General features: G+C 55.4%; 2 protein-coding genes and 1 pseudogene across 3 annotated transcripts in view; all 3 read right to left on the bottom strand.

The window, feature by feature from the left end:
• Window positions 1-1,484: 1,484 nt before the first annotated feature.
• LOC128945906 (protein Wnt-11b-like) lies at window positions 1,485-4,390 on the bottom strand. The gene is made up of 5 exons (XM_054289811.1): window positions 4,320-4,390; window positions 4,005-4,225; window positions 3,357-3,634; window positions 2,365-2,657; window positions 1,485-1,659 (listed from the first exon to the last, which is right to left on the bottom strand). Exons 1-5 carry the CDS (start codon window positions 4,388-4,390, stop codon window positions 1,485-1,487), a joined length of 1,038 nt encoding a protein of 345 aa, XP_054145786.1.
• A 6,767-nt stretch (window positions 4,391-11,157) lies between these two features.
• On the bottom strand, window positions 11,158-14,128 carry LOC128945975 (transforming growth factor beta activator LRRC32-like; annotated as a pseudogene).
• A 3,333-nt stretch (window positions 14,129-17,461) lies between these two features.
• EDA (ectodysplasin A) overlaps window positions 17,462-27,017 on the bottom strand; it is a 59,914-nt gene continuing 50,358 nt past the window's right edge. Inside the window, exons 3-8 of one of the 2 annotated variants that reach the window (XM_054289753.1) lie at window positions 26,524-26,553; window positions 23,388-23,567; window positions 22,568-22,602; window positions 22,414-22,465; window positions 20,006-20,136; window positions 17,462-18,665 (exon numbers count right to left, since the gene is read on the bottom strand). In XM_054289753.1, coding sequence (XP_054145728.1) covers window positions 18,414-18,665; window positions 20,006-20,136; window positions 22,414-22,465; window positions 22,568-22,602; window positions 23,388-23,567; window positions 26,524-26,553 — 680 coding nt within the window. In that variant the 3' untranslated portion in view covers window positions 17,462-18,413. The remainder of the gene's footprint in view (window positions 18,666-20,005; window positions 20,137-22,413; window positions 22,466-22,567; window positions 22,603-23,387; window positions 23,568-26,523; window positions 26,554-27,017) is intronic. The other variant, XM_054289754.1, reaches the window with a different exon arrangement.

Here is a 27,017-nt window from a genome sequence, read left to right as displayed (position 1 = left end):
AGTGCTGGGAGCTGCAGGAATCCACCCGAGGGTTCCCATCCCCTTTACCTGTGCTCCTGGTTCTGTGCAGTCCCTGCAGCACCTGTTTGGACTCATCCTTTCTCTCCAAGGGCTGCACCAGCAGGAATCTCATCCCATCCAAGTGCTTGGCCAGATTCCATGCTATGGGAAATCTGGGAGCCCCCATCGCTGGCTCTCAACCCCTTGCTGTTCACACACACACACTTGGCTCATCCAGCCCACATTCCCAAGGATCAGAAAATAACCCTGGACTGCCACAGCTTCCAGCAGCAGCCCTGAATCCCAGGCAGGCAGAGAGCTGAGGAAGCAGAGGGTAAAACAGGAGCAGAGGAAGCCAGGGATCTGTAATTAAAGGCAAATCCAGGCCAGTGAGAAGCAGAAAGAGTTAAAAGCGAGCTGGTCCTCAGAAAAGGAAAGGAAAAGTATGGACATGGGGCTTTATGGATACAAGGCTCTCCTTACAGCCTCTTTCTCCAGGACCAGCTTGGAAGGACATGCAGGAAAGATTGTCCTAGAAAACAAGGCACAGAGAGTTATAACATTTATTTAAAAACACACACCAGAATCCCACTTACAGGAAGTACAAAAAATAAAGGTTATTTCTTGCTTCCCCAAGACCCTGGAGTTGTGTCCCCTCTCCAGGCCAGAATTCCAACACACCTCATCCTGAAGGGTGGAAGGAGTGGGCTGAAGACCTCAGTGGGGTGGAAGGAGGGGCAGGAAGGACAAGCCATGAGAATTTAATGTGTTGAGTGTGCTCCCACCTCTGATGTGGGGACAGAAGCTACAGTGATGCCATGGCTGGGTTGTTAACATGTGGTCAGGCGTGGGTTTGCCAGGCTGCCCAGGTAACACACTCCTGGTAGACGTGGGTTTGCCAGGCTGCCCAGTTTTGGCAGCCCCCAGGAGCTCTCCTGTCCCTGATGTCTCTGCCATCAACAAGAGCAGCACCATCTCCATGCATGCACTGGGGTGCTGCAGAGGGCCCTGGAGCAGGGTCCTCCCCTGGATGAGCCAACAGCAGAGTCCTGTTCCCAGGGGAGCTGCCCATGACACCCTCACCCAAAGCAGCAGCGTTCCATCCCTGCAGCTTCTCCCAGCGGATAACTCTACCCCCTTCCATCTATCACTCCTGGCTTTCAGGAGCTGTCAGAATCCTCCTGCAAAGGGACAATGGCAGCCCAGGGTCCCTGTTTCCCCCAGAGAAAGGGGTTTGTGGAATGATCAATGGCTTTTCCCAGCTGGAGACAAAGGGCTGGCCACTGACCAACTGCAGGAGGGCAGCTCTTTGTCCTGCCCCGAGGTCTGGGTTGGAAGGCACCAAAAATTCCCAAAATCTCTCAGTGTTAGGCTTTCCACGAGCGACCAGGATTCGTGCACAGCCTCCTCCTTGCTGGGGCACCCCTTGGGACGGGCTCCTGGTGTCCAGCCGTGCCTGGTGGGTGCCAGAGGGGGTTCTCTGCTCACTTGCAGACGTGTCTGTCCAGGCTGCGGCGGCAGCGCCGGCACACCACGGAGCAGCACCAGCGGTAGCGGCAGTGGCAGCGCTCCTGCACCTCCTCCGTGTAGGTGTTGTAGCCACGGCCACAGCACAGCAGGTCACAGCTGTCACTGCCCACTGAGCTCCTGTTGCACGGCCTGCAGAGAGATGTGGGACATGGGGACCTGCCCTCCCCAGCCCTGGCAGTCCCCAGAGTTGGTGTGCTCAGAGCAGGAGGCAGCAGGATCATGGAATCATGGAATGGTTGGGGTGGAAGGGATCTTAAAGATCATCCAGTGCCACCCCTGCCATGGGCAGGGACACCTTCCACTGTCCCAGGTGCTCCAAGCCCTGTCCAGCCTGGCCTTGGACACTGCCAGGGATCCAGGGGCAGACACAGCTTCTCTGGGCACCCTGTGCCAGGGCCTCCCCACCCTCACAGCCAGGAATTCCTTCCCAATATCCCAACTAACCCGGGCAGTGGGAAGCCATTCCCCCTTGTCCTATCCCTCCATCCCTTGTCCCAAGTCCCTCTCCAGCTTTCCTGGACCCCCTTTAGGCACTGGAAGGGGCTCTGAGATCTCCCTGGAACCTTCTCTTCTGCAGGTGAGCACCCCCAGCTCTCCCAGCCTGGTTCCAGCCCTGGGAGCATCTCCCTGGGCACACACAGACTCATTGAACAAGTCCCGGCCAGTCTTGTATTGGGGTCCCAGACCTGGACACAGCAGTGCAGGAGGGGTCTCACAGGACAGGGATTCAGGGATCTGCTGCAGGCTCACCCCAGCCCAGCCACATCAGCTGCCCAGGACACCCAAACCCATCAGAACAGGCACTCCTGGAATCAGAGACTGAGTTCTTCCTACCTGTCCTGTGTCCCCAGAGAACCCAGCTGGGGGTTTGGGGTGCAGTAGTCAGGAGAGCTGATGAGATAAACCAGATCCATCTCTGTCACTGGCCTGGCATCCCCTTCCTTGGGGATCAGCTGCTTCCTGGGCCCCACGAGCCGATGGGTCACCTTGAGGGCTGCCAGGTACCTGGATTTGAGGTCAGAGGCGATTTCACCCAGGTCTGGCAGCCCTTTCCAGCAGGTCTTCACTGAGCAGGAGCCTGAAACCCCGTGGCATTTACACCTGGTATCCAGGGAGTCACTGAGCACCTGCAGGGAAACAGGTGAGTTTGCTCTCTCCTGGTGCTGCCCCAGGGATTGACCCCCAGGGGCACCCACGGGAGTTTCAAGGAATGAAAGAGCTCAGAGCTGAATATAATGGGGCAATCAGGGGCTCAGGCCTGCTTCAATCCCTTCTGATAAGAACCTGATCCTTGGGGAACTTCCAGGGGAGCTGGCAATGGGGCTGGAGGCTTCCCAAGCCTCACCTGGGGAACAGGAGTGGATGGAAGCACACAGATGGGATGGGCTGGGGAGTGGGGCAGGACAAGCTCTGTTTCCAGTGAGAAGGGTGGAAAGAAGATCTCTCCTGTCTCCCAGAGCACAGGGAGTACTGATGTGAAATATCAGCTAACTGGGACTACTGGTGTGAAGTGTCAGATGTGCTGGTTTTGGAAAGGGTGTGGGATGTCTGGGGGTGGGTAGCAGTGTGTGTGTGGGTGTCTGCTAACACACTTTTTAACCATTTTGTTGCCTTCTGACGTTCAGGACACCCCAAAAGCCCGTCTGGCTTAAATTAGTGACCTCTGCTCCTGCTGCTGAGCTCCATCTATCCCAGGGGGCTCAGACCCACTGTGTCACGCCCGGGCAGTCCTGGAGGGGCTCACACACCCCATCCCAGACCGCAGCACTCCCAGTTGGCTCCGTACCCTCCATCCCAACCCGCATCCCCGGGGCTGCCTCACCCACCGCCCGTCCCACGGCTCCGTTGTGCCGGTTCATGGCGCGGAGCCCGGGCGCGGTGGCGGCGCCGGCTCTGGCGGAGCCGTCGGTGAAGGCGGCGCCGAGCTGCAGCCCGTGGCTCAGGTTGTCGCCGCAGCCGCCCCAGCGGGAGGCGGGCGCGGGGGGCTCGGCGGGCGCGGGGCCGCAGGAGCAGCGCGGGAGCTCCCCGGAGGCGCAGGAGCGGGCGATGCTCTGCGCCACGGCCGCCGCTGCCAGGGCGTGCACGAAGGCGGCTTCCCGCGTTCCTGCGGAGAAATCAAGGGTGTTTGGATGTTTTCTTCCTCGCTGCACAGCCAGGCTTCCCCCTCACACGTCTCTCCGTTTCTTTATTTCGTCTTGCGGCAGGATAAACGCAAGGACTCTCAAATTTTGTGTTTTAACCTGTGGCCCCTGGGTTACACTGACAGCATCCCCACCTCTTCCCCCGCGTTTTTTTGGGCGCCTCTGGCAGCTGTTTGAAATGGATTTTACTGTCTGTCACCTCCCCCAGACGCAACTTGCACAGGATTAACACCACGTAAAGGCAGCATATTTACCCCAAAACAGAAATCCACGCGCTGCCAGCCCGGGATGCTCCTGGGGCAGAGCAGGCTGGGCGGGAGGAGCATCCCTTACCTGTGAGCAGGTCCGGCCCGAAGCTGGGGGCACGCTGGATGGAGGAGCAGTTCCAGCGCATGTCGGCAAAGCTCTGCTGGCACAGCTGCTGCGTCCGGCGGGCGGCCCGGACAACGCTGGGCATCGCCTCCAGGTGCCGGCGGCACAGCTGCAGCTGCTCGGGCACCAGCAGCCGGCAGTGCTGGCTCTCGTTCCAGGCCACCCCGCTGCCCGCCAGCCCGCTGTGGGGAGAGCTGGGGGTCACCGGGGGGGCCGCAGCGCCCCCAGGGACCGCCAAGAGGGGCTCTGGAAGGAGAGATCCCCATCCCTACTCACAGCCACTGGATGGCTGCGGAGAGCCCCAGCTGGCACAGCAGCGCGGTGGCAGCGGCGGCGGGGCGGCCCATGGCCGGGAATGGGGCTGGGATGGGGACTGGGACAGGGACAGAGCTGGGAGTGGGGCTGGGGTGCGTACAGGGAGCTGGGATGGGGCTGGGATGGAGACTGGGAGCTGGAATGGGGATTGGGAGCTGGGATGGGGATTGGGAGCTGGGGCTGGGATGGCGATTGGGAGCTGGGATGGGGCTGGGATGGGGATTGGGAGCTGGGATGGAGCTGGGAGTGGGGCTGGAATGGGAACTGGGAGCTGGGATGGGGATCGGGAGCTGGGATAGGGTTTGCGAGCAAGGCTGGGGCCACTCGGCCCCACGGCCCCTTTTATAGCCGCGGGTCCTGCCCCCCGGGGAGGGGAACAAAGGCGGTTTCGGTGCCATTCACACACAGGGTTAGGGACAAGGAGGGGCTGGAGGGAGGCCAGCTGTCACCAGCAGTGACCGTCCCCAAGCAGCACCTGGAGGGGGTGAGGGATGAGCCACTGCAGGATGTTCCCCCAGCAGTGCCAAGGCCAATGCTGACCGTGTCCCCAAAGTGCCACATCCACGTGGATTTAAAAATCACTGCTGGGCTGTGACTCCACCACTGACCGTGTCCCCAAAGTGCCACATCCACGTGGATTTTAAACCACTGTAGGGCTGTGATTCCACTGCTGCCCTGGGTGCCCTTTCCATGAGGAATTTTCCCTAATATCCTGGAAAATCTCCCCTGCACATCTGGAAGCTGTGTCCTCCTGTCCTGTCCCCTGGGAACAGAGCCCAACCCCGCTGGCTGCACCTCCTGTAGGGTCAGCACAGGCTCACAATTTCTGCTTCTTTCTCTGCCCTGGCAGGGCAGCAGGGCTGGCTCGTGCCTGTCACAAGGCGCATTTCTCGGGATCTCTCTCCCCTAAAAGTACAAAACCAAAAGTGCTGCCTGGAGCCCTTGAGGAACCAGGTAGGACGGGATTTCCCCACAGTGGGAGGTGACATTTGACACAAGCCCAGCTGACCCCAGGTTTTGGAAGGCATGACAGGTTGAAATCACTTTTTAGGCTTTCACTTTCTCCCTGGCTGTGCTACTTCCTCTCTTTCTGGAAGGTGCTTTTCCTTGACAGACCCAAACTGGGGCTTGCCATGCCCCCGTGACCTCTCACCTTGACAGGACATGCCTGGATGGTTGATTGTTGTCCCCTTGTGACCTTCCTTTGACTTGGGATCACTGCACTGAAACCAGAACACAAGGCTTGAGTCATTGTCCTTCCCAAACGATTCCCTTGGGATGCAGAGGCCACAGCCCATTGTGCTGGAGCAATGGCCCTTGAGAAGGGTCCCAGGTCACTCCCAAATCCCCCACCAAATTACAGGGGCATTGGTTAAAGAGCAGAGATAAAAGGAACACAGGGGTGACACCTAAACACCAAACCTGACGTTTGGGATTCTGTCCCTTGTGGCTTCCAGCTCAGCTCCTCCTCAGGGTGTGGATGGTGTCTTGTTTTGGGCCCTGGAGGATCTCCAGGGGGTTGCCAGGACAGCACTGGGGTTGGATGGCAGCTGGGAAGGCACCTGAGTTCCCAAGGTGTTCCAAAACCGTGAGAGTGGTCAGGAAAAGCTGCTGGAGAGCTGGAATGCAGAGAGGAACCACTCCAGGATGGAGGGAATTCCCTTCACAGGCGATGGGAGCTGTGATCAGCACCAGGACAGGGGGCTTGGTCCCACCCCATCCCTTCCTTTGGGATGGGAGCTCACCCTGGGAATGGGCAATGGAAGCAGGGTCAGCACAGGGAACTGTCACAGGCTGCCACCTCCCACCAGAGGTATTTTTACCAATCCCTTTTCACAGGAAAGTTTTGCAATGACGGAGTAGTAGGAAAAACACAAACCCTTCCTTTTAAAGCAAAGCCAGCCCTCCTTTGAACGTCAATTCCTCTTTTTAGCTCAATCCTTGGAACAAGAGGAGGGTGAGTGCTAAAAATACCCCTTCCTTCCCCTTCCACACTGAGCTGGGGGGTGGCAGGAGGGGATTCCCAGCCCAGGAGAGGCTTCCCTTCCCCAGCTGGGGCTTCACTGCTGGGGGAGACCAAAGGAGCCGGGAAAACTTTGGGAAAGGTCCTGTCCCATCCCATCCCCCTGCCTGGTGCTGGCCACCCTGGGGACACGGGGAGGGGACAGCTCCAGGAGGGGCTAAAGCGGCAGAGCTGGTGCTGGGGTGAGGCTTTAGCGCAGGAACAGCAAAGAGTTGTCCTGGAGGGCCAAAGGTTGCTGTCCCTCGCTCCAGGGAGGCAGGGGCCAAAGCAAACACCCGTGAGTGGATTGTGACCCCTGTGAGCACGCAGGGTCCCCATGCACTGTCCCAGCTCCCAGTGTCCCTGATCCCAGGCACAGCAGGGGCAGATCCAGGGACCCTCCAGGGGTTTCCCTGTCACCAAAGTGTCCCCCAGGCCCCGGTGACCTCCCCACCCCAGCCTCACCTCCCGGCCGAGCCTGTGAGGAGCCACATCCTGTGCCAGAGCGGTGACAGTGACGCAGGGGGAGGTGGCACATGGTCACGGGGCACTGACGCTCCAGCTCCTGCCACGGCTCGGGATGGGGATGAGATTCCTGCTGCTGGTGGGCACTGGCAGCACCCTGTCCCCTGTGGGATGGTCACCCTGGGTGGCAGGAGCCCCTCCTGACACGGAGCTCAGCTTTTCTTCAGGGAAACCATCCCCTTCCTCTTTCCAGAGAGCACGGGACAGGCTGGGGACAGTGGCAGGGACCTGACCCTGCAGAGCCACCTCCCAGTGCCACCTGTCCCTCCCTACAGCATCCCAAACCTGGCAGCAGGGACAGCGGCTCTGCATGAGGACACACACAGGGGGTGACACTTCCCTGTGTGCCCACAGCAGTGTCCCCGTGCAGGCAGCCCAGCACAGCTGGCAGGGAGGATCCAGCTGCAGAACATGTGGCACATCTGTCCCCAAACCCCCAGCAGAAGCAGGAGGGACCCGGGGGGACACGTTCCACATCTGCCACACCCCGGGGCACCTCGGGATGGAGGGCCCAGCCCGGCCAGAGCCCCTGGAGAGGAGGAAAAGTGTCATGAACGACACGTCCGGCCTCCCCCGGGCTGGGCAGGGCTGCCAGGGGAGCTGTGCCAGGCTGGGATAATGGGAAGCAGCCCTACGGATGGGAGGGACACAGGGACGTGTCCTGGAGGTGCCACCAGCCTCTTGTGCCATCCCAAAGCCACAGAGAAAGCGCCACATTCACCAGGAGAACATCCCAGGCAGCACCAGGATGGGCTGGATGAGATAAAACAGATTTGGGAATGGGATCTGCAACAATATCAGGGAAAATTAAATAAACTGTACCTCCAGCAGCCCTCTGGAAAGGGAGGTACATTCAGCTGGGTGAAAGGACTCCTTATCTTCCTTATCTTATCAGGACTGGGGAGATTTAGGTTAATTTGGGCTCTGTCTGAACACAGAACAAGAGAAATGCTCTCCTCTCTGCCCAGCTGGGATGGCCTGAGGAGAGAGATCTCCCAGGCGCTTCCCAGGATATCCTTCAGCTCCTGCAGCAGATGAAGCTCTGGATCATGAAAAAAAGACCAAAAAAAAAAGAGGGAAAAGGGAAAAATAAAAAAACCAAGCAAAAAGGGAAAAGCAAAGCTGCTGTAATTGAAGGGAGTTGAGGGAAGGTAATTTCCGCCTGGGTTAGTGAAACAGCTCGGTGGAAATTCTTGATAAAAATCTATTCTTCTTTGAAAATGCAGATCCAGGGAAATGTGAAGGCTTTCCACTGGAAAGAATGAGTTTTGCTGGATTTCTCAACCAGTTCTCTAGAAAATTTGTCAATGGTCACAACATTTTAATCACTGCTGCTTTTTTTGTCAGACCAAAATTTACACTCCTGCCTCCTTCCAGCCTGACATGAAAACACAACATTTTTGGCATCGCCGCTTTATTTGTTCAAAATTTAATATTCTACAGATCTTTTGCCCTTCTTCTGGATCAAGAAAACACTGGAGATGCCAAGGCATGCCTGGGATAGGGAAACCATTTCCCCTAAAGCACAGGAAGCTCCGGATGAGCAGCAGAGCAGAGCTCAGCACAGACCCCGCGTTTCTCTTGGCCTCGTGCTGGTTCTGGGGACACAAACATGGTTTGGTGCCACCTCATTGTCCCACCCTGGGCCAGCACAGGCTCACCTCATGTCCTGCTCCTGGCCAAGCTGCTCCTGGGGCTGGAAGAGGGATTAAATTCTTGGTAAATCCATGAGAGCAGAACCTGGAATCCCGTTTTTCTTTGAGGCAGGAAAGCACACAGACATCAATAATGGTGATAACCCAACAGCATTGCCCTGGCTCATTTTCCACACCTTCACAGCTCCTCCTCAGCCTGGGGAGTTCCCCCTCTTCCCCCCTTACCCTGGGCTGCACAGAACCCTTAGGGCTCAAAAAATCCTCTGAGATCAAGTCCAGTTATTTGGGAGCTTTTTTTCTACGGGGTAAAACCAGTCCCAGGATTCTCCCCCTCTATTTTTAGTGCACTTTCCAGCAGATGCTTCAATCCCCAGAGAAACTCCAGCATCAGCAGCCGCTGTCCCCAAGTGCCACTGCCCTGAAGGGGTCAACCCCCGCCAGCTGCTGCTCCGCGGGGACACAAACACGGCTGGGGACACTCAGGGTGCCCGAGGCAGCGCCTGGCACCGAGTGCCGGCAGCGCATGGTGTCCCTGAGCACCCGGTGGTACGCGGTGTCCCCGCCCGTCCCCAGTGTCCCCGCCCGTCCCCAGCTCCGGGATTAACGCTGGTGGCAGCAGCACAAAGCCAGGACATCTCCTGTGATACAGCCTGGGAAGGGCTGAAACGAGGAGCAGAGGCCACAAAAATGCACCAGAAACACCCAGGGAAGGCACTTTGGGCACTGAAGTGTCCCTGTAATGTCACCGAGCGCTGGGGCAGGAGGATGGCACAGGGTGGGCTGAGCTCCCCCAGCTGCTGTCCCAGCATTGGAAAAGCAAATCCTGCCCCAGGGACAGTCTGCACTCACCTGGGGACACTGGGGGAGCAGGTCCCTGCCCCAGGGACAGTCTGCGCTCACCTGGGGACACTGGGGGAGCAGGTCCCTGCCCCAGGGACAGTCTGCGCTCACCTGGGGACACTGGGGAAACGGGTCCCTGCCCCTGGAGCTCAGGTGTCACTCAGGGACAGGGGACAGTGCTGGGGAGAAGCCCCAGGTGGGCACAGCAGCTCCTGGGACACTCAGAGCCCAGCTGGCTGTGGCTGCCCAGGGACATCAGCTGGGGACAGCACTGGGGATGGAACCAGGGAGCACCAGGATGGGAGCAGACAAGGGTTGTGGTGGCTGTGACACAAGGACCTGTCACCCTTTGTGACTTGAAAGGGACATGGGAACAGGAGTTCAGGGGAAGGGGTGTGGGAGCAGGAGATCCAGCAAACAGCAGCCCTGGAGCAGGAGGCTGGGTTCCCTCCTGTCCCCAGGGTCCTGCAGGGTGGTGACACACAGTGACAGGTTCCCCTGCCATAGCTATTCACTGTGACAGGGCAGAGAGCTCTGCATCAGAGGGAAACTGAGGCAGGGCTGGGAATGTGGGGGCCACCAAAGTCACCTGGGGACCTGGAGCTGTGTGCCCAGCAAGGACAGGAAGCTGAAGCCCTGATATATTTTACACCAAAAATGCCCTTTCTGCTTCCCAGTAAAACCATGATAAACTTGAAGAAAAAAAAAAGGAAGAAAATGAAGCAATTGGGATTTTAAGTAACTTCCAAGCCCTTTTGCCCCCACAGCTCTAACCCACCAGGTGTGTGGAGGTGACTGGGCCCTGCTGGGGACTTCCCAGGTGGAACCAAATGGATGTGAAACGTTAAAGGTTTCACTGCAACCTCAGTTTTGTATTTCCTGGAGCTGGCCCAGCCCTTCAGGTGCTCCCACTCTGCCTAGGGAAGCTGGACAGGTCACTCAAGGGAGAGATGGAAACCAGCACACAGTGACAATCCCACTCAACACCTCCTCCTGCTGCCTTGCTGAGCCCCTGGATCATCCCTGGCTTTGGGGGGTGCTCAGAGCGTGCCAAATCCACTCAGGACCACAATCTGGGCAGCACTTACCTCGTGCTGGGACCAGCTGTCTCTGCCACCATCACCTCGGGGGTCCTTGCACTGACAATGGGACATCTTGTGCCAGCAGGGACAGCACAGAGCCCCATTTCTCCCATTCCCACCATCCCAGGGGTGAGGACAGGGTGGAATTCCTCCCAGCATCCACAGCAAGGAAAGGCAGCAGAAAGGTGGGCACAGAAACCCCCTCTCCACCCCAGCGCCATGAGCCACCACCAGGCACCATTCCCATTTCCTCCTGCTCCTTCCCGAATTAGGGAATGCTTCAGGAGCAGCAGCAGGGTGTTAGCAGAGCTATTAAACCTTTTTAAAGGGGCTGCTGGGCTAGCTGGGAAACAGCCAGGTGATCCCAATGGAGACAATTCCCATCCAGCTGAGTGTGATGTGGAGGAAGGGGGGTGCCCTGGCAGCCAGGTCATGGTTCTTTTCCTGTGCTGAGAGATGGGAATGTGTGATGGCACCCCAAATGCCATGTTTAATTTCTGGCAGGAATCACAGAGGATGGGGAATGTCCCTTCTGGAGAAGAGGAGGTGGCTCAGAGCCCAGCACCCACCACGCTCCTGTCACTGGGTTCACAAATCACGCAGGTACCAGCGAGACTTCAACCACAATAATATTATTAATATTAATATTATTAATAATAATAATTAGAGTTCTGACCGATGGCTGCAGCTCTGGGCTACACTTTGGTGATGCTGTCAGGTGGCCACTCCTCGGCTGGCCCCTGTCCTTTGGGGTCTGGCTGGGACACTCCCACCCTGTTGCTGTCCAGTCCCGCACATCCCGCAGCCTTCCCTTTCCTCAGGAGGCAGAACACCCAGGCACCGAGGAGGAAAAGGCCCACCAGGACCACCAACAGAACCAGGGAGGCAGTGCCCTCGGGCTGGGGACAGTTCCACCGGGGAGTGCCGGTGATCCTGGCCGAGATATTCCGGCCGTGCTCCTGGAAGAGGCAGCGGGCCTGGCGCAGGTCGGGCACGGCCACGCCGGCCGCACGCAGCGTGTCCAGCCAGCCCAGAGAGCAGCAGCTCCAGGGGTTCCCAGCCACAGACACGGCCCTCAGGCTGTGGGACCAGCTCCTCACCGCTCCCAAGGCCTGCAGGTTGTTATTCCGAACGTCCAGGCTCTGCAGAGGGGAGCAGGAAAGCCCCGGGGGCAGCAGGCTCAGGCGGTTGCCCGACAGGTCCAGCACTCGGAGCGTGCCCAGGCAGGGCAGCGCTGCCTCGTCCATCTGGTTGTCCCTCAGAGAGAGCTCCTGCAGGGACAGCTCCAGGCCTGCCAGCACTCCCGTGGGCATGGACAAGTCCCTGTTTCCTGACAGGTCCAGGGACACCAGTGGGGTCCCACTGAAGGCATGGGGCTGCAGCCTGGAGATGTTGTTCTTGGACAGGCTCAGGTGCTTCAAGCGAGGCACGTTGTAGAAGGGGGTGCAGGTGTCTCCGGGGGCTGACGTGTGAGAATCCCCTTGGAAATCCCTTCCCTGGTCACTCCCCTGGCTCTCACAAGGCTGGAGGCTGTTGGAGCCTAGATCCATGGATTCCAGGTGAGGCAGGGAATCGAAGAACCAGCGTGGCAGCACACGGAGGGCGTTGCTGTGGAGGTCCAGTGAGCGCACGGACAGCTCCGTGCCATTGGTGACAGACTCCCTGGCCACATCCTGAAGGCAGTTCCTTGCCAGGCTGAGGCTGTGCAGGGAGCCCAGGCTGTGGAAGAAGGAAAATGGGAACAGCTCCAGGCGGTTATTGCTGAGATCCAGGTCAGCCACGTGTGTCAGAGCGGCCACAGGACGCACAGTCCTGTTGAACCTCTGCATCTCCTTGTAGGGCAGGACAAACTCCCAGGGATGGGGTGAGCCTGGGAGCAGGGAAGCAATGAGGTTGTTGGAGAGGTTTAAGTGTGTGAGATCATGGGCACTGGGGAGCTCTGGGAAAGAGAGGAGTCTGTTATGGCTCAAGTCGAGCACTCGGAGCAGGTAGGGCTCCGCTCCCTCCTCCTCGGAGAAGAGCTCCAGCACGTTGTGGCTGAGGTTTAAAACTTGTAGCTGTGTGAGGCTGAAGCCAGAGATACAGTGGAGGGAATTCAAAGCCAAGTTCAGCACCTCCAGCTCTTCCAGAGGCTCAAAAGTTCCCTCCTGGATCTCCCTGATGTAGTTGTGGCTGAGGTCGAGCTGGCGCAGCCGCGGTGAGCTCCGGAAGGTCCCTGCCTGCAGCTTGGTCATCATGTTCCCAGAGAGATCCAGCACCCTCAGGCTGGTGAGGTTGCTGATGTACCAGCTGGCCATGTGGCTCTCCAGGTTATTCACAGAGAGGTCCAGGACCTCTATATTCCTGAGCAGATGGAAAGCTTCCCCGTTAGCCAAGTAATTCCGGTCCAGGTGGTTTGAGCCCAGGAGCAGCGAGCGCAGCTGAGGCAGCTCAGCCAGGGCGGTGGCTGACACGGATTCCAGCTGGTTGAAGCACACATCCAGGTACTCCAGCTGCCCAAATCCTGGCATGTTGCTGCCTGACAGGTTTTGGATGAAGTTGTTGGAGAGTTCAAGGTACTTAATTCCTTTGCCAAGCTCCTTGGGAAATTTCTGCAGGCCGACTCCTTTGCAAGACACCTTCGTGGGGCTCTGTGGAGAGACAGGAGAGGTGTGAATGAGGAGGGGCTACAAACCACGGCTCCAGGCAAGCCAGCTGCTGTCCAAGATGGGCATGAGAAGTGGGAATGAGCACTGCTCCCCCTTCCCAAGCCCAGCTGGTCCAGAGCATCCCTGTCTAGGCAGAGGAAGGGTACTTTGTAGGCTCCACCTTTCCTCTCACTCTGCTTTCCTCTGGAGCTGGGAACCTGGATGGGAGCAGCTGATGTTTTTCCGGGGAGACAGAAACCTGCTGATTCCCATCCAGGCTCTCAGCTGCCTCACTGGAATCCCTGCACTCCATCCTCTGAGCACCTCAGGCATGGCAGGGACGTGGGAGCAGCTGGATGCCAGGGACCACCTCACAGGAAACTAGCTCCAAGGCAGGAAAACAGAGGAAAAGCTGGGAAAGTTAAAGAGAAGGGGGCTGGAGGGAGGTGAGAGCCACAGGGACGAGACCCAGGGCGATGCTGGCAGCCCCAGCCACGCTGCTGGAGCCATCCCAGCCCAGGTGCTCCTTGGAAAACAGCCTTACCTGCTGGCAGAGGGGGGAGCTGGGCCTGGTCTCGGGGTTAGCCCGGGCTCTGAGGATGGACGGGAGCAGGCAGAGCAGGAAACATCCCCGTGCAGCCCAGAGCATGTTGGGCTGCGGGCGCTGCCAGCCCCGTCCCGCTCCTGCGGTGTCGCTGGCAGGCTGGGCAGGAGCCAGGCTTTGTATAAATAGGCTTCAGGATGGGATGGGGGAAGGAGATAAGGCATGTGGGTGTTCGTAGCTACGGAAGTGGGAAAAGAAAGACATCAGCTCGCAGAGGGGGAAAAACGGCACAAAGCCACAGGGAAGGGAAAGAGAAACGGCAGGATGGGGAGGAGGGAGCTCAGGTGACCGGCTGGACCCGCTGTGACATCAAATGCCAGGGGGCAGAGGTGGCACTGGAAAGCTGAGAGGGTTTGGGGGAGTTTCCCTGTGCCAGGGGGACGATGTGCCAGCTCCCGGGACAGCAGGGGCAGCTGGCGAGGGCTCTGCAGCCATCCTGAGCCAGGGACAGCTCCTGGCTGTGGGATCACCCGCCTGTCACACCCAGGCAGTGACAGTCCCTCCCCATCCCAGCGCAGCCCAGCCGAGGGAACTCTGCCTCTCTCGGGAAACAACAGCTTCCCACGGCTCTTCCCCAGGGATGTGCAGAGCTGGAATCCCCCTCCTCCTCCTCCTCCTCCTCCTCCTCCTGCTGTCACACCCCGTGTCCCCACCTGGGCTGCCGGGTCATCTCCTCGCCCAGGGCAGGAACAGAAGGGAACTGTCCCTGCGGCAGCTCCAGGTGGTGCGCCCGGAGCTGTGCCCCACCCACAGGGACACTTTTTTGGTGATGGTATCTCCGTGTCCTTGTGCCACCTAGTGCTGACACACTCCCTGGGGACACGCCCCCCTGCTTCACGGGGCGCTCTCCAAAATGCACCGTTTGGGGTTTTTTTTTTTGCTCAATGTGGCTAATTGCATGTGAAGGAGCAACTCAGGCTACTGAAAGGATTTCAGCCGCAGAGCTCATGCTCTAATCCTGGAAGTGTCTGGCAGGAAAAAAATAGCATATAGACATAAAATACATAAATAAATAAATATAGATTATTTATATATATATATATATATATATATACACACACAGAGTTACACAACTGAGTTACCCCTCTGATAGTCAGCATGGTGGGGGACACTTTGTCACCTCAGGATGTGACTCAGCCTTGAGCTGGCAGTGTGTCCCCAGCATCCAGGCCAGGCAGAACAGTGGGGACAGGCCAGGGACGGCGTTTTGGGCTGCTGCCCCGTGGTGTACACGGCACATCTGTGCAGATGTGAGCTCCTGCCAGGGAAACACCGACCTCTGGGTGACCCCCAAAGCAGAACCAGCACACCCGGCCCTGCCACGCCCGGGGAAGCCCGGCCTGTGCCCCTGCACACCCCGACTGCTGGACGTGGCTCTGCACGGTGACACAGCCCCTGTCAGCAGCTGAAAAGTCCCTGATGTGGAGCAGGGACTTCTGCAGAGAATCCCTGGGCATTTGCATCCCAGGGCTGTGAACTCCCTTGGCGGGAGCGCTGGGTGTGGATCAGAGCCGGCAAACACCGAGGTTGCTCTTGGATCGTGATAAAGGCAGAGTGAACCACACGGCCTGAGCAGGGAGAAACCAGCTCCCTTGTGCTTCTTGGCCTTCCTGCCCTCCACGCTGGCTCCAGGGCTCCAGCAGGATCGGTTGGAGAAGTTCCCTGCTCCCACTGAGGCTTTTGTGGGAGAAATCTCCAAAGGATGTGAGGAACGAGCAGCAGGACTGAGGTGTGGAGGAAGCAGGGACAGAACCACCTGTCCCTGCTGTGAGTGATGGGCTCCAGCCTGGCTGTTTGGGAGCAGGATACCTGGTTATCCAAGTCCATAGGATCTGCCCTTCCTTCCCTGCATTCCCAGGGCATTGGGCTCCCGAGCAGCTCTGATCGCAGTGAGGGGACCATGGCTCTACCACCCCTGAAGGACGAGCTGTCCCCTCACAAAGCACAGCCAACCCTCTGCTGTGGCCATACAGACCTTCCTTGGGAGCTCCTGGTGTGGCTGGGGAGGGACATCCCACCAGGAACACCAAGACAAGGAAAGAGCTGTGTTTGCCAAGGCCACCTGAAGCCAGACCCAAGTCCACGTCTTCAACTCACACTTTGGATAGTGTGAGCACCAGAAAAAGCCTGTTAACACATTCCATGAAGGAGTTGCTCCCTCCTGCACCCCAAGCATGCACCAGGAAGAACTTCCATGCAGGAACTGCTGTCTCCTGCTCTCATCCAACATCCCGAGTACACACCACAGGGAACAGCAACACTCTGGCCTTTTACAGAGCAAAGGGATTCTCCCTCTGCCTCCCCCTGCCCACAGCCATGGAGCACATCCCAGATCCTGCCAGTGGGGGACAAGGAATGCAAACTCCATCCCTGGCTCTCCCAACCCCCTGTTATTTATGGCTGCCCCCAGCCTTGCTGCTCAGGCCTGTTCTAAAGCAATCCTGTTAACGATTTGCTTCATGTTCTCACTGTACACAGTTGTCCCGCTTCATTCTTGTCACAGGAACATGTCCCTCTTAATCCATTTGAAAGGAAAGAAAACCACAAAGCCCAGTGAAGAGCCCCCAAGGCTCTTGCTCGTCCCACATGTCGAGGCTGAAGGGAGGAGAAGCCACTAAAAAGGCAGAGCAGCCCATTTGTCATGCAGTTGTTTCCCGAAGTGCACGGCTTCTGTGAATAGCGAGGCCGCGGCCAACGCCGCTGCCCCGAGGAATTTTTGTCTCCCAATAACTGCAACACTTGGCAAGGGACATCACTCGCTAGGGCTGGAGCCAGGAATGCTCCAGGCAGGGCGGACCCTCTGTGGCCACGGCACAGCGCTGGGACACGTCCCTCCCACCCCTGCAGGTGACCACGAGCCACCTCTGCATGGAGACAGCACCAGGAGCATGGAATCACAGGATTGGGCTGGGAGATCTTATGGATCACACAGTTCCACACCCTGCCATGGGCAGGTACAGCTCCCACTAGCCCAGGCTGCTCCAAGCCCAGTCCAACCTGGCCTTGGACACTTCCATGGATCCAGGAGCATCTTTCCCTGTGCCAGGACTTCAGCAGCCTCACAGGGAAGGATTCCTTCCCAATATCCCATCTATCCCTGCCCTCTGGCAGTGGGAAGCCATTTCCCATTCTCCTGTCACTCCAGGCCCTTGTGCAAAGTCCCTCTCCAGCTCTCCTGGAGCCCCTTGAGGCACTGAGGTCCCCAAAACCTTCCCTGCTCCAGGCTGAAGATGTCACTGGGATTTGTCCCATTTCTACACAAGCTGCAACTTCACTCCCCTCTTGAAAGCACAAACAGGCTCTGGAAAGAAACACAGGGAAACAAAACCCCAACCAAGCTGAGCAAGTGTGAGCCAAGGGCTGAGACAACAGAGCAATTTGTGCCTCTTATGGCTCAGAGCATCTTATGGCTTTAGGTCTCCCCAGCTGAGGGGAGGTAACGGGACAGAGTTGCTCAAGAAGCCAAAAGAAACAATAGTGTCCCAGCTCCTCTATTAGTCACCAGAAATCAAGTTATGACTAGACTCAGCAGGGCTCAGAGAAAAGAAAAAGTGGTGACTTCATGCTGGACCAGATTTTAAAATCCCATTTTTTTTCCTTTGCTAAAGTCTCCATCACCACTTATTTTAGGTAGAAGGGTGCCAAAAGGAAAGGGGTGGGGAGAGGAAGGCTAAAAACCACATCTAAAAGCAGGACAGTTGCTATGAAAACAGAAAAAAAAATCTCCTGTTTGAATATTTTATTCTTAAACATAACAAACTTCCTCCGAGTGTTGTCACAAGTACTTGTGGCTGCTCTACGTGGCTCGGTGAAGCCTGTAGAAATGTGTTCTGGTTTGCAAAATATTAATTAAAAAGAACAAAACAAAACTCCCCCCCCAAACAAAACAAAACAAAACAAAAAAAAAAAAACAAAACCAAAATACCCCCAACCCAACTCAACTTGCTGTAACAGCAGCAGTACTTGAAGGCAGCCCCCGCTGGGGCAAGGTTACCTCTGGGGTAAGGGCAGGAGCTGAAAGGAGCAGAGGCCTGGACCCGGGAATCGGCGTTTTCTTTGGGATTTGGTGGTTTCTGGAATGTGGAGGCAGTTTCCTATCTGCTAAGCCTGCTCTAGTTACTCCTCTTCCTCTCGCACTTCCTGCTTTTGCTTCCAAGCTCTAGGTCGAGGCACTTTTCCTCCTCCTCCTCCTGAGGATGAATGTAAACACCACTGACCCTGTCTCACGCACCTCCCCTCGCCCTCCAGCTCCCCCTGGGAAGGCAGGGAGCCAGAACTCCCTTCCTGGCTGTGGTTAGCATGCACATGCAGGAGCCTGGCTGGGATTTGGGGACAGGAGTCCGTGTCCTCCCGCTCCCTCCTGCCCGGGACACTCCTGCCAGCGCCAACATCCGAGCAGAGCCCCCAGCTCTCCCAGCAAGCCTCGTGTGAAGGTCACAGAGCAGAGTATCAGTGCAGTAATACTTGAAATACTGAGACAAGGCACACCCAACAGCCTTTCCTCCTCACAACGCTCTCCCCACCAGCTTTTTGGTTTGATCCGAGTCTCCCCGCAAGTCACAGAGGACAATTGTGCTTCCTGCATTCACATATAGGAATAAATAGCTCTGGATCAGTTTCCTTTATGGCCGGATTACAGAACCCCTGAAATACTGATAGGCTTTATGAACAGCAGCACTGGGCAGTTCCGTGGGCGTCCCTGGCCATGCCAAGTTCCTCTCTAGGACGCGGGTGCATCTCCCAGGCGGATGGCCCCAAAGAAAGTCGTGTGCTTGCTCATGTTGATGGAGATGTCAGCGTGGACCATCTTCACAGCAATCTTCTGCCTGGCCTTGAGCAGGCACACGCCAGCCGTGTAGCAGGTGTTGAAGTTGGTCTTGCCGGTCTCGATGCTGCGAGTGCATTGCAGAAAGGGCTTCTCGTCCACCACCACCTCGTAGCTGGCGAAATCGGTGAAGTTGATGTAGTAGACCTGGTGTGAAGCAGGGGGGAGAAAGGTGTCAGGGAGGGGGGTTGGGGTGTGGGGAGCAAGTGCAGCGTCCTGGGGGTGTGTGCAGCCCCTGCTGGCCCCAACACCTGCACTCACAGGCGACTTGTCCCAAACCAACCAGGAGCCTCTTTTATTCCGCTTCAGACTGACCCAAGCATGCAAACGCCCCTGAATCCATGTGCCTAAGGCTGAGCTACCATCCTGCTTATTCCAGGGAAGTGACAGACCTGCACAGAGCCATGCAGGACCCCCTGCGTGCTACAGCAGCTTTTCACCCCACACACAGACACACACATTCCACTGAAGGCCTCTTGCACTTACCTGGCCAGTCCTGCTTCCTGGTGCCAGGAGCCTCCTTTAGTGGTGACATCAGAACTGCCCTAAGGTGGCCTGGGAGCTGCCTCCTGGGTAAATGGACTCGGCGCTTGCACAGGCACGAGCTATTACAGGGAAAAGGCTCTCCCAACCTCCACAGCTTGGAAGGAAATCACCTCACAGTGTTGCTACTGATTGAACTCCCTGACTTCTTCCAAGGCCCTGTGACTCTACTTGCCCTCACTTAACCCTCTCCCACACTCTGATTCCAAAGAGCTGCAGGAGGAAGACCTGTCCAAGGAGAAGTCAGTCTCAGGGAGCTGCTTCTTCCTGAGAAAGGAAATCCAGCCCTTTTGGAGGCAGGAGCTGCCTGAACACTGAATCCCTTTTTGCTCCTTGATGGACCACAAATGATGAGGCTTCCCTGGTCCAACACTGTGGCCAGCAATCAGCATCTTGTGAAACAATTATGCTTTGGCACATGTGGAGTTGTATTTTCTGTCCCCATCCAAACTGGACACGTGTCACCAATTCCATGGAAGAGCACCTGACATCTGTGGCCCGGTTCATCCCAGAGCTGGTTCTGGGGAGGAGCTACAGAGATCTGGGGAGGCAAACGGAGTCACCCGGGCTGGAATCTGGCCAAACCACCTGGCCTGGGAGTCCTGTGCTTCCAGAGTGACACAGCTCCAAAATAACCACAAACGACCAGAGTTTGGGTCTTGTAAAGCACTCAGCGTCCTGCCTGCAGGGATGTTTGGAAGGGCCAGGACATGGATAAACGGAGGGATAACCCGGGATTGGCTGGTGTGGGGTGTGCTTTCAGTGACTAATCCCTGGCGGGCGGTGTCCTGGCGGTGACAGGGGTGTGACACTCCTCCCCACACCCCTCCTGAGCCGAACACAAGCTGCTGGCATTTGTCTGTTGTCTGGAGCCCTCTCGTGGTTCATGCAAGGCTTCCACCGGAACACAAGAATAGGAGGAGTTAGCCTAGGACCGTACTCACTTCTACCTGACTATAGATGAAGTATGTGCCGTCCACCAGTACCTCCAGCTCCCCACTGCGGGCATGCAGCTTAAACACCTTGGGGTTCAGAGTGATGCGAGACCAGTCATTGAGGACTCCACCTGAAAGATCTCAGTATGAGAAAACGGCGGTCACTCAGTACCCGTCAGGAGGAAAAGCGCAGGAGCAACACAAACACAAACACAGTCACAGCACCACGGGGAGCAGGGGGAATCCCAGGATTACACACTAGGGAATGGGAGCAGGGACTCTTCTCTAGCTCTAAACACACACCATGGTTTGTGAGATCACCTGTCCTCCCAGCCCTCTGTGTTCTCCATCTCAAAACCCAGCACAGAGCCTGTTGTGCTCTGCTCATCCCAGGGCTGGACACGGACCTGCCTCCTCCTGACCCTGCAGCTGAGCTTGTTTGATCCTTATTCCCTACTGTGTCCATGGGAATGGTCACCAGAGAACCATCATGGAATGGTTTGGGTGGGAAGGGATCTTAAAACTCATCCCATTCCATCCCCTTCCATGGGCAGAGACACCTTACACTATCCCAGGTTGCTCCAAGCCCAGTCTAGCCTGGCCTTGGACACTTCCAGGGATGAGGCAGCCACAGCTTCTCTGAGCACCCTGTGCCAGGGCCTCTCCACCCTCACAGAGAAGGATTTCTTCCCAATCTCCCAACTAAATCTACCTTTCTTCAGCTAAAAGCCATTCTTTCTTGTCCTGTCAGTCCAGGCCCTTGTCCAAAATCCTTCTCCAGCTCTCCTGGAGTCCCTTTAGGCACTGGAAGGGTTTCCCTGGAGCTTTTTCTTCTCCAGGCAAATGGAGGCCAGCTAAGGGTCACACAATTGATTTTAATTCTGGGGTTCCTTGACTTCACCATTCTCAACTTTGTAATTGGGATAATTATAACAAAACCTTTGCCTTTACAACTCCTAAGGTTTTTAAAAGCCAGAATAACAAGCAAGTAGGAAATTGCATCATATCTCACAACACAATAATCCCTCAATATAGGGATTTATGGATCCACCACCCAGTACTTTGGGATTTACTGGGATAATCTAGGGACAGATTTTGCTATGAGCCCCAAACTGAGCCAATTTCTGTAGGTACCTCAGTTTGTCAAATCTCACTCTTTTCCTCCCAGTCTCTATCTGCCTCTCCTCTCCCTGCTGGATGGGCCTTTTACTTAAGAGTTGGACTCCATGATCCTTGTGAGTCGCTTCCAACTCAGATTATTCTGTGCATCAGCTGGAGCTCTCCAGGCTGGCAGCTGGACAGCATTCCTGGCTCCCAGCTCTGGATTGTTCCTGAGCAGCAGGGAAGGACACTCACAGGGCATTCCCGCTCTTAGAGAGCAGTGTTATCCCTCTGGAAACCCTCAGCATCCCCAGTCATGAAGGGAAAATTGTTTTCTGAACGTAAGCAAACAGCAGCTTTTCCCTCACATTGTTCCTGGGAATGGGCGGTTTCCTCTTAATTCTGGGGAGCTGCAAGCACAAATCCCTGTCCATGAGAAATTCCAGCTGCCACTGCTCACAGGGAAAGCTGCCTTCCCACAGGAGCAGTGGCCAGCCCTCCCCATCCCACATGTGAGGCAGGAATTCATGGACAGGGATCCTGCAGCCCCTTCCTGCTGCCCCCACCCTCAGGAGTCCCTCCCAGTCTGGCACTGGGGTGAGGATGGATGGATGGATGGATGGATGGATGGATGGATGGATGGATGGATGGATGTGGTCCCTGGGGAGCCGCACGTGGGGACTCAGGGAGGGGACAAGCCAGCTCCTGTCCAGCACAGCCAGAGCAGGGAGGCAGGAGGTGATGAATGAGCCCCAGCTGTTGGCAGGGAGAGCAGGAACTTGAGGAGAATTTGGATGGGGGTCTGGGAAAGAGGAGGAGGAGAGTGAGGAGCTGCCTGTGGATGGGAAATGGCTTGGCAGGATCTGGGATTAAAGGCTGTTGGTGGGGACAGAGGTGCTCAGGGGACCTAAGGAAGAGCTGGACAACACCTCGGTGTCCTCTCACCACTGGGTCTTCCCTGCTTTAAATTCCTGGGAAACTGGAGGAAAATGGGCAAATGAGGAAGAGATAGGATGAGGATCCACTGAGGGCTTAAAATAGAATGGGGGGGAAAAAGGCCTGGTCATGGAGCGGCTGGGGAGGCACGAGATGTACCTGGAGGTCAGGGAGAGGGAAATTCAGTGGGACAGAATTACTGGGGTGGGCAGGGCAGGGATACTCTGGGAGATACACAGGAGCTATGGGGAAATGGAGGGGGAAACTCCACACAAGACTCTTCTGGGGCAGTCTGGGCAGGGGTATTGGAGGGCAGGGATGGGCAGGGATCATCTTGGAGCTGTGTCATGGGATGGACATAATTATCAAGAGATCCTTACCATTCTTCACTTGGATTGCTGAGCCTTGGCCTTGGAGATGGACCACAGCTGGCTGCAAGGGAGAGCACAGGGATTGAGGATTAATGGGAAGCACCATGCCAGTCCACAAAAATGCCCCCCAAAGCTGGGTTTTTCCATGGAAAGATCAACCCACCTGGATGTCTCTGGAGCTGGCCTTGTCTGTGGCACCTGCAAAAGGCAATTCCACATCATTGACGAGGGTTGAATGAAAAATCCCATAAATAAAACTTATTTTATCCCAAAAGAACCCTTAAACCCCTTCATAAATAACCTTTTTTTTTAACCCAAAATAACCCTGAAGCTTCGCATAAATCACTTTTCTTACTCTGTAATAACCACTAAACCTCTGTTTGAACAGAAGGGGTGCAGGTAATATTAAAATATATAAAACAGAAATATTAAATATTAAAAATATTAAAAACATAGAAGAAAGAAAAATATTCATCCCATATTTCCCTAGTTTATTCCTGGCATTTCTGTCTAGCAATTTCTGAATTTTCTGTCAAAATTCTTTATTATTCAACAGGTTTTCACTAGAAGGACAAACTGCACAACCCACTCCCTGATCCACAGCAGGAATAAAACCTCTTGGCTGCTGAGATACCAAGCGTCCCTCTGCAGGTCATCCACTCCATCTCCCTTCCCTGGGAGCCAAACCCTAATTAGGGAGGAGATGCCCGTGGCAGCACAGCACGGAGCTGAGGGGCTCCTGCTGCTCCCAGCCATTCAGAGCCACAGAATCCCAGAAATCCAGCATGGTTTGGGTTGGAAGGAACCTTAAAGCCCATCCTGTTGCCATGGCAGGTACTCCTTCCATAGGTTGCTCCCAGGACACGGCCCAGCACACCCCATTGCTGCTCCAGGCCCTGGTGCCATCATACTGGGACACTCTGGTGACATCTTCAGCATTCCCACTGGCCAGCCCGGAGCAGAGGGCACGGATGGATCCTTACCTGAGGGGCCCTGCAGGCCGGGGGGTCCCTGAGGGCCCGGGGGGCCAGGGGGGCCGGGCGGGCCCATGACGGTGGTGCCTGGAATGCCGGGGATGCCGGGAATGCCGGGGGGACCCTGCGGCCCGGGAGGCCCCGGTGGCCCTTGGGGACCGTTGGGCCCTGGAGGACCAGCCTTTTTACCTGGAAAACACAAGGACAGGCCTCACTGGGGCTGCAGGGAATGGGAGGCTGGGGATGGATCACTCCTGGCTCAGCACAGCCAGGGTGGGGGCCTGACAGCTCCACGCCATGAGGACAACACTGCCAGCAGGGCAGGAGCAGGCCCCCACCCTGCAGGCTCCTTCCTGGGGAGAATTACACAGAAACGAGGCATGGGGGCTCTCCAGGGCCTCTCAAGGGATGGAGGCTCTGGGTCACTCCACACAGCATGGGGTCACTCCTCAAGTCCCATGCCCTGGGGCTGGTCACATCCCTACGGACCTGGGATCATCTCTGGATGCAGTCAGGATGCTCCCACAGCACATTCCAACGCACCCAGCCATGGCTGGGCTGTTCTGGACCACACAAACCACTCTGCAGTTGATGTATTTGCTGGGCTTTGATGGAAAACAGGGATAATCTTTCCTACCTGTTGCACATGATTAGGACCGGGAGATGATCCCCATGGCTTGGTCTCCTCCAGAGGGCAGTTCAGAGCTGAGCTCCAGCTCTTCCCCAGCGTTGCTGGAGGAGCCCCTATGCTGCTTGTGCCTCAAAATAATTCAATATTTTGGGCTTGGGAAGGACTAACCCCATCCAGGGGATGGAAACACAGGGGAATTGTTACAATCACAGATGCCAGACTGGTTTGGGTTGGAAAGGACCTTAAAGCCCATCCAGTCCCACCTTCCACTAGCCCAGGGTGCTCCAAGCCCTGTCCAGCCTGGCCTTGGACACTTCCAGGGATCCAGGGGCAGTCACAGCTTCCCTGGGCAACCTGCCCCAGTATTTTACCAGCCTAGTGGTAAAAGTCCTCTTCCCTACCATGATCCTCAAACACCTCACATGTCCCAAGGAAGAGAAATTACACAACAACATCAGGAATGACTCCTACATACAGAGTGGGATGAAAGAAACTCTGCAGGGAAAGCCTGGTCCCCACTCTCCTGATTTTCCTGACAAATTGATGTTCTTTTGATGTAGTTTTTAAAATGCCACTTTGGAACAGCTTTTCTGCCAAGGAACATAAACAGAGCAAAATCTCTTCAATTGCTGCCACAAGGTCCCCAGTAGGACAGAATTAAACTCATATTTAGATGACAGCAGCAGTTGGGGTATGAAATTATAGTTGTTGGAATAGTTTCTGAGCACATTTATGTACTTGTTTCTCTACTAATATCCATCCTTGTAATGGACAGAAGTGTGCGGACAAATCCATCTGTTTTAGCACAGGACTGGGAATCTCTGGATGGCCACTAGCCAGGAGCAAGGACATCAGGGTGGGACAACTGTGGACATAATTTAGATGTGCAGAAAATGAAGTTAAAGTAAGCAGGGGTGAGTAAAGCCACACTGGTATCCTAGAAAAAGTGGGAAAAGGCTTCAGGGAACAAATCTCCACAGCAGTATTTCTCTCCAGATCAGGAGCCATGACTTCCTACCTGAGCTGGCCACAATCCAGACCTCCTCTAATCCAGTACCTCTCTTCAGGATGATGCCCTGCTTTGGAAATGATCACCTTGAACCTTTTTCCCAACACCAAACTCCTCTCACTGACATCTCTACAATCCAGGCCATCCCAAGGGAGGATGCAGCCAGGGAGTTGGGAATGCTGCTGCTGTCACTCCAGGCTTCCCTTCCCAAGAGGGATGCACATCACAGCTGGTTTAATTCATCTGCCTCCAAAATCTGCTCTGCTACTCAGGGAGCTGCTGCTTGAGCAGTGACACAAACGCTCATCCCAGCCACACATTTCTGTGCCTTTCCCTCCTTTGAGGCACTTCAACCATTTCTCTGCATTAACAAACCTCACAAGACATAAGATATTCTGTTTATTATCTGATAGCTCCCTTATCAGGTCTCCAAGGAGGGTCCCAGCACCCAAATCCCAGCCTGCCAAATCTCCCATGTCCATACCCACGGGCTCTGAAACTCAGAGCAGGCAGAAGCACGGAGTTCTCCATAATCCTCACTCATCAAACAATGAACTGGAACTCTAAAGGAATTAAATATGACAATACCATAAAATTAAGCTATTTTATACAGCTGTATGCAATCCAGCTCCACAAGATCCCTCTTCCCCCCTGGAATTGCTCTGGAGGCTGCAGCCATCAGTTGTTATTTGTGGGGCTGACTGAACGTGGGCTGAGCTTTGTTAAGACAAACTTGTCCAACATAAAATTTTACGCTGCTTCTTGGGGTAAATACAAACAAAGTTGCTAAGTGTGGCCTGTTCCCACCTCTCAGCTGTGGCTCTGGAGTTTGCATCCAAAGATTAAACCCATTTGATGTGCAACTGCAGTAGTACAGACATTGAAAACGCAACTGCTCGGATCCTTGGACTTGCTCAAACTCCTGGAATTAAATGTAGGACCCTGTGTGTGGGACCTAAGTGTGGGATTCTAAGTGTTCCCAGCAGTCCTACAGAAACAAGGATGGCATCAGGAACCCCCCAAAACAGGGCTGCCTGAATAACCCAAATCCCAACAATCCACTGCAAACTGCCTGAGGAACATCACAAAATCCACAAAACCTTGAGGGCTGAGCAACACTCAAAAGGGGCTCATAAAATGATAATTTGGAGGTTAAAACAAGGAAAAGCAGAATGCAAAATGTGTTCATGCTGAGTTTGGTGGGTCTGAAGGAGAATCCAAGCTGCAAGTTGGCAGGACTGGGATGAAAGCCAAGGCTGGGAAACAGCAACAGCTCCTGGTATTTGGTACCGACTCAACTCAACTCTTCAACTGGAGAATCTTCAGGATTACTTCTGTACAATGTAATTAACTTCTTTCAGTGTTTAAGGAAGTTTTAAGGGGTGCTTGTGGGTGTTATTCCAGCCTTTCCTCGAGAAGGAACGTGCCATTGGTTTCTCCTTTGTATTGGCTGAAGAGAATTCACAAAGAACAGAGAGGAAAATCCAGTTAAAAGTCAAACTTACCCTTTTTCTTGTTTTTCACTGAACTTGGACCTACAAAGGGGAAAAGAAGAAAGAAAATTAGTGAAATTCAGTGATCATTTCATCAGAGAAAATCCCTATTGCCATTTTATTTTCCAAGTGGACAATGGATGTATTTGTGGCCCATGCAGCAGCACAGGAATGGTCTCAGCTGAGAGCAGTAACCCAAATTTCAGAGCATCACAGAGTGGTTGGGGTTTGAAGGGACCTTTAAAGATCATCTGGTCCAACCCCCTGCTGACTCCTTGTGAGCCAAGTTGTTTAAAAATAAGAATAAAACACTAAAAAACCACAAAAGCAAAGAATTATTCTGAACTGGCTGTTTGAAACAATGGGAACCCAAATCTCCCAAGCATGGAGAGAAAATATTTACAGTGGATCTGAGAAATGACAGGACTTTGTGAGCTGAGGCTGAAGTGTGAAACATGTTCCACTGCTTCCCCAAGAATTCATCATGTATGGAAATTAACTCCAAA

Source organism: Melozone crissalis, unplaced genomic scaffold (assembly GCF_028551555.1).
Source record: "Melozone crissalis strain CALT ecotype California unplaced genomic scaffold, PUWL_Pcris_2 ptg000068l_1, whole genome shotgun sequence".
NCBI classification, from domain to species: domain Eukaryota; kingdom Metazoa; phylum Chordata; class Aves; order Passeriformes; family Passerellidae; genus Melozone; species Melozone crissalis.
The sequence above is the reverse complement of the archived record's forward strand: the minus strand, read 5'-3'. Positions and strand labels throughout refer to the sequence as shown.